Raw genomic sequence first — 5,315 nt, 5'->3', positions numbered from 1 at the left:
AAATGGCAGAGGAAGCCGCAAAAAAAAAAGCCAAACACCAAACCCATCAAAGGCATCTTGGGGTGAGTGATGATCAGCAGCCGTACACCACGAGCCTGAAACTGGGAATGAGAACATAAAAGCAGAAGGTTGGGAAGTGTCAGCCTGGAGGCAGAAACGAATCACTCCCCACTAACAAGTGTGATATTAAAGCCGGTGATTTTCTGCATGGTTGTGTCTACAAATACATGGAGAAACTATAACTTAAAAGCAACAAAGCGCGTCGGCTCCTGCTTCAGCGCGCCCGGCTGGGGCCCGCCGCAGTGGCTCTGCGGCACCGGGTGGGCTTTGCTCTCAGAGCCGGGGGTGCCCGGCTTTTGTCCATGACATCCTGAGGGAGCCCCAGAATTTCTGGGGATTCAGAGCTTGGGAGATGTTTTGAATGCCAGAATGTGAGGGGTTTTTTTTGTTGTTTTTCCCTCAGATTTTTTTCAAAATTAAACTGTGCGATCTTTTTGTTAGGAAGAAACATGTTTCTAAATTTAAAAGTGGTTTTAAATGGAAAGTTAAACAAGAAGTGGAAGAATAAGATGGTGATGGCAATATCAGCGATAGGCGACTTAGATGTAAGCAGCCCGACCTGGCTGCTCTGTGGGCTCCTTTTTCCCAACTCTTCTCCTCTGTTTTTTTCCGCAGGCTGATAGTGAAAGATCTCTGTCCCCCGGTGATATCCCTGGTGCTCTCGCCGGGCTCGGGGCTTTTCATGGCCGTCTTAGTCCAAATGACCATCGCTGGGAAAAGGTGAGCGGGACCCGGTGCCCACAGGGCAGAGCCACTGGTGGGGCCGGGCTGGGTTCGCTTGCTCCGGGGTTTGTCCCACGGTGACCGAGCTTTGCTCTGAGCAGCTTTATAGGACGAAACATGGAAATTACTCTGGCCGCAAACCTGTCGGCCAGCAGCCGGCTGTGGCAGGATGCCGCGAGCATCCTCAGGTTCAGCTCCAGGAATTGCCACATCGCTCTCATTAGCATTAAAACCAACCTCCCTGGTGAGCAGGTGAGTCTCAAGGCACAACACCAATGATTTGCAAATATTAATAATTCCGAAGAGGTAGGTAACAGCAGTGTTAAATCTTTCAGTGTCCAGGTTTGGATTTCTGCAGAGCACAAATGCTTTTCACTGTTCATTTTTTCGACTAAGAAAACCAAAACGTTTTATGGACAAATTCAGGCCACCCCTGTCTCTGTTATGTCATGCAATGTTCATCTTTGGCATCAGTCCTCATCTAAGTGCTGTACTCCGGGGAGATCAGAGCTTCTTTTAGGCATGGAAACCTTCAGCTTTGTTTAAAGCCAGAAGATGGCATTCTTGAGAAAAGGTTTGTAAAGAGGGAAAACATCTTTTACTAGACATTAGGCATATTTTGGCTTAATCCATATCAGATGTGTTTCTTTAGTGTTTGACTTTCTTGCCTTTTGATCTTTAGTAAATAATTATCGTTATGTGCGTAACGGCTGTGTCGGCTGATGTGTTGTCTCTGCCCAGCACGCTTGCCCATGAGCACGTTTCTGGACAGCATCTTCAGAAAGTGCTGGTGGGACTGGTGAGTCTGGTCCTGCTCCCATCCTCGTTTCCTGGAGGTCATCTCTTCCTCCTCCTCCTCCTCCTCCTCACTGCGCTGCAACGGTTTTCACAGTTTTACCCCACAAAGGAGTTTGCAGGCTGGTAAAAGGCAGCATTTCGAGCAATTATTGGTTTAATGCAGTCAACACCTGCAGCAAAGGTGCTGTCACTGCCCAAAGCCTCCTTGTCCCAGCCCGGTGGTTAGGGATGTGATGCTCAGACCCAGCTGATCTCGACGCTGAGCATGCTTGTTCCTAAAGGCTTGTCAAAGGGCAGACTTGCAGCCTCTTGACACGTGTCATAAAGGCGGTCTGGTTTAGTCAGATATCTGTGGGGGGTCTGGTCCTGTCCTTCACTCAGCTTAAGCCCGGTTTGCTCCTGAATAACCCAATTCAACCAGGGACAGAGGAAACTGAGGCAAGCCCTTGTCTGGGTAATTAATAGCAGAGAGTTCTGCTGCTTCTGGGTGGGAGCTGGGCCAGTCTGGCAGCCATGAAGCTCTGCTCCCACCAGAAGTCTCCATGCAAGGTTTTCTCACACCTTCCTTCTCACGCTACAGCTGTGTCCAGCTGTTGATGCAGTGCTCAACCTTGTGAATGTGAAATTCACCACCATGACTTGTAAGTTGGCATCCATCTTCTTCCCTTGCCCTGGCCAGGGGAAAGCGCAGATCTATTGCCAAGGGTAGACAATCTCCTCAGCCCTGAGACTGGCACCGCAGAGGCTGGCAGGGGGGTGGGAGACCGCCGAAGCCGTAAATGGCACGGGGCATCGGTGAAGCAGGGGTTTGGCACTGGTGAGTGCTCTCCTTATGGTGCAGAGGGTGCACCTTCTGGTTAAGCATCCCTCTTTGCTTCCATGCAGCCGAGATCCCTCTTGGGACCGCTGGGACCCTCCAGTACGCTGTGCTGAACCCCCCCGCTGATGAGTGAAACTTTCACAGAGCTGGATTTGAAGGTGAGTGCTGCTGCCTGGTGCCGGGTCTTGGAGCGGTGACGTTTCTGACATCCCTTTGCTGAGAGGCGTTGTCCTTCTCAGCCCTGGGCAACAGAAGCTTTGGGAGGGATGCAGACATGTGCCACCTAACCGCTACCTTGGCTCCTCATTTGCTACGGAGTTTATTGCTCCGTTTCGTTGCTGAGGCTGCAGAGCAAAGCATCCAGTGCCTTGTACCTGGTCCAAATGCAAATCCTGGAAACGGACCTGTGCTCTCTGACATGGCTCTTCTTACGGTCCTTTTAGACCGTTCTCCACCAAAGGGAGGGAAAGGAGGTTGACCTTCCCACGGACCAGCCGTCTCTTGCTTCTCTGCCAGCAAAGAGGGATGCTACTGCCCAGCTCATCCTGTCTGCAAACTTCTTGAGTGCTGAGCTCTCTAGTCTGCAGGTGTCCTTCAACCTGGAGATCAGCAATAACGTGGTGGGTGATTTGGGCTTGAGATTTTCCTCAAGAGACCACTGAAGAAATTTACGCTCAAGTTTAAGGCAGATCCATGTGCTGTCTATGCCTCTGCCCTTCCCCATTTTAACTCCCCCCAACCCAAGCGAGCCCATTAAGTCCCTGCCCCATGACACTTTCTCCACAGGTTCTTGGGCTTCCCCCACTGGTGACCACGATGCTTGGAGCCCTCATCCCTGAGGTGGGTGGACTTTACTTCATCCTACTGGGCTGTGGTCATCTTAGGCTACTTATGGCAGCAGATAATGCTGCTCTCCATTCACAGAGACAAGCTGGGAACCTTCTTCCCAAGGTCAAACTGGTGCTGTCTTTATTTTATTAGTAAAACTTTTATTAATAGTATTATTTAAGGAACATACTATTGAGCAGTATGGACCAGCTTGACTGATTCCCACTGACTTTGGTGAATGTCACCGATGCTCAGCACCCACCAGGATAATCCCCAGAGCAGTGAACTGGGAAGGAAAGGGAATGTCACCCCTTTGCTTTAACTCTCCACAGGTTTCCAGGGTGCTGCCTCCATCACAGCCAGTGGCGACTGAAATGTGAGGAGCAAAAGCACCAGTGGTGACCATAACCCCGGACAAAAGCTTTGTGCAGCTCTTCAGCACTGCCGAGTTTCGGGTTTCCCCTTCAGACCCTGCTCCCAAATCCCTCTTTGTCCTGGATGTTGTGAGTTGAAGCCTTTTGCAGTTGGCGAGGGCTGGACGTGGTCGCCCCTGCCCCGAGCCAGCAAACCCACACCAACAGCGGAGCGAGAGATGCGGGACAGCGGGCAGGGACGGCTGTCGGGAAGATGCCTGGCCAGGGGGTCCTGGGGGGCAGGAGCGGTTGGGGGGGACCAGGGTCCTGGTGGGGACTCCTTTTCCCCTTCCCCTTGCAGCACAGCAGCCTGGAGGCACAGCTTGCCGTTGCAGAAGAAAAGCTGGGGCCCTCCCTCGCTCTGCAGAGGTGATGCGGCTGCTGGTCCCCAGTGCCACCACCCGCAGTGACAGTCCCCGGGCGGCTGGGGGGCACACGCTGCATCTCACCCCTGTGTTTTCAGAAGGAACCTTTGCTGTCTCTGCATGACTTCTTTATAGTTTATACTAACAGCTGTTTAAAAATAGATGAGGGTCAATGTGACATAATCCAGCTGACCTAAAACCTGTTTGGGTTTTTTCCTCTTTAAGTTTGAAGAGCTGAAGTTGTCCTGGTTCAGGGTAGAGAAAATGCTCGCGATGAGAAGCAGCCCCTTTCTGGAAGGAGGCTGGCGGAGCCACGGCATCTCCGGGGCAAGGGGGAGGGTTTCTGGAGGCCCAGCTTTGCTGAGGGTGACAGGGCAGCTTGCCAGGGGCTGCGGGAGGCGAATGATGCCGTGCCTTTCCTCTCCCTGCAGTCTGGCTCGGCTGGCCTTGGCTTCCTCCTCCCTCGGGATGTTTGATGCGAGTTGGGCGATCTGTGCCGTGCATCGGGCTGGGGTTGCTGCTCTGAATGTCCGTGCTGGTCGTTTGCGTAATGCTGTACCAGGAATTCACTCCCCAGAGCCCCATCCTGCTGCTTTCATTACCAATCATAGATTTGTTTAAAAAAAAATGCAAGAAAACCAAAGTTAATACTGAAGATTGAAATCTTATTTCAAAGAATAACATTTCAAGGAATAACAAATGACAAGTGAACTGCCAAAGCCACTTGCGCACAGGCACGAATGCTCTGGAAGTGGTCCCTGCTCCTAACGCACCGTGTTCACTCGTGGGAGAGTTTTGGCCACGAGTAACTCTCCCAGTGCGGCACCGGCGGGGTGGGTGCGTGGGCTGGGCCGGGGCCGTGTTGGCTGGGTGTTCATTTCCCTCGTCTCTCTCTGATCCTGATGCTGAGATAGAGATGCTTGGGAGGGCGAGGGCTGGTGGCGTCTGCCTTGCAGCAGGGCTTTGGTGGGCGAGGAGGGTGCCTGGGTGCCCGGCACTGACTGCAGGGCAGAGCGCAGTGTGCTGCTGGGAACAGTCTCATCTGGGGCAGTTTTCATAGAAATCTAGAATTTTTCAAATGTTCCCGTTCTGCTTGGGGGGGACCTTTGCAATTTTCCTGCGACTGGAGAAGGTGCTTGATGAACTGATGGGGTGAGCCTGTCAGACGCAGCTGCTGGCACATGGAGCGATGGGCCGTTTACACCACTTCTCCGTTTCAGGAGCCTCCGCTGAAAGGAGTTTTGGCAGATGTTATTTACGTGGCTTACGTGCCATCGATCAACAGAAAGCATGGCTACTGCTTCGTCT

General features: G+C 52.4%; 1 protein-coding gene across 1 annotated transcript in view; it reads left to right on the top strand.

The window, feature by feature from the left end:
* Positions 1-675: 675 nt before the first annotated feature.
* The window catches only part of BPIFB6 (BPI fold containing family B, member 6), a gene marked incomplete at its 5' end in the record, with an annotated part of 7,162 nt that continues 2,522 nt past the window's right edge, over positions 676-5,315 (top strand). The window contains 11 exon segments of the mRNA XM_009704285.1: positions 676-780; positions 885-1,035; positions 2,162-2,222; positions 2,467-2,516; positions 2,518-2,559; positions 2,845-3,021; positions 3,188-3,241; positions 3,562-3,732; positions 3,944-4,011; positions 4,439-4,484; positions 5,228-5,295. Coding sequence (XP_009702587.1) covers positions 676-780; positions 885-1,035; positions 2,162-2,222; positions 2,467-2,516; positions 2,518-2,559; positions 2,845-3,021; positions 3,188-3,241; positions 3,562-3,732; positions 3,944-4,011; positions 4,439-4,484; positions 5,228-5,295 — 993 coding nt within the window.

This window comes from Cariama cristata, unplaced genomic scaffold (assembly GCF_000690535.1).
Source record: "Cariama cristata isolate BGI_N322 unplaced genomic scaffold, ASM69053v1 scaffold7127, whole genome shotgun sequence".
NCBI classification, from domain to species: Eukaryota; Metazoa; Chordata; class Aves; order Cariamiformes; family Cariamidae; genus Cariama; species Cariama cristata.
This window is presented reverse-complemented; position numbering and strand designations above follow the sequence as displayed.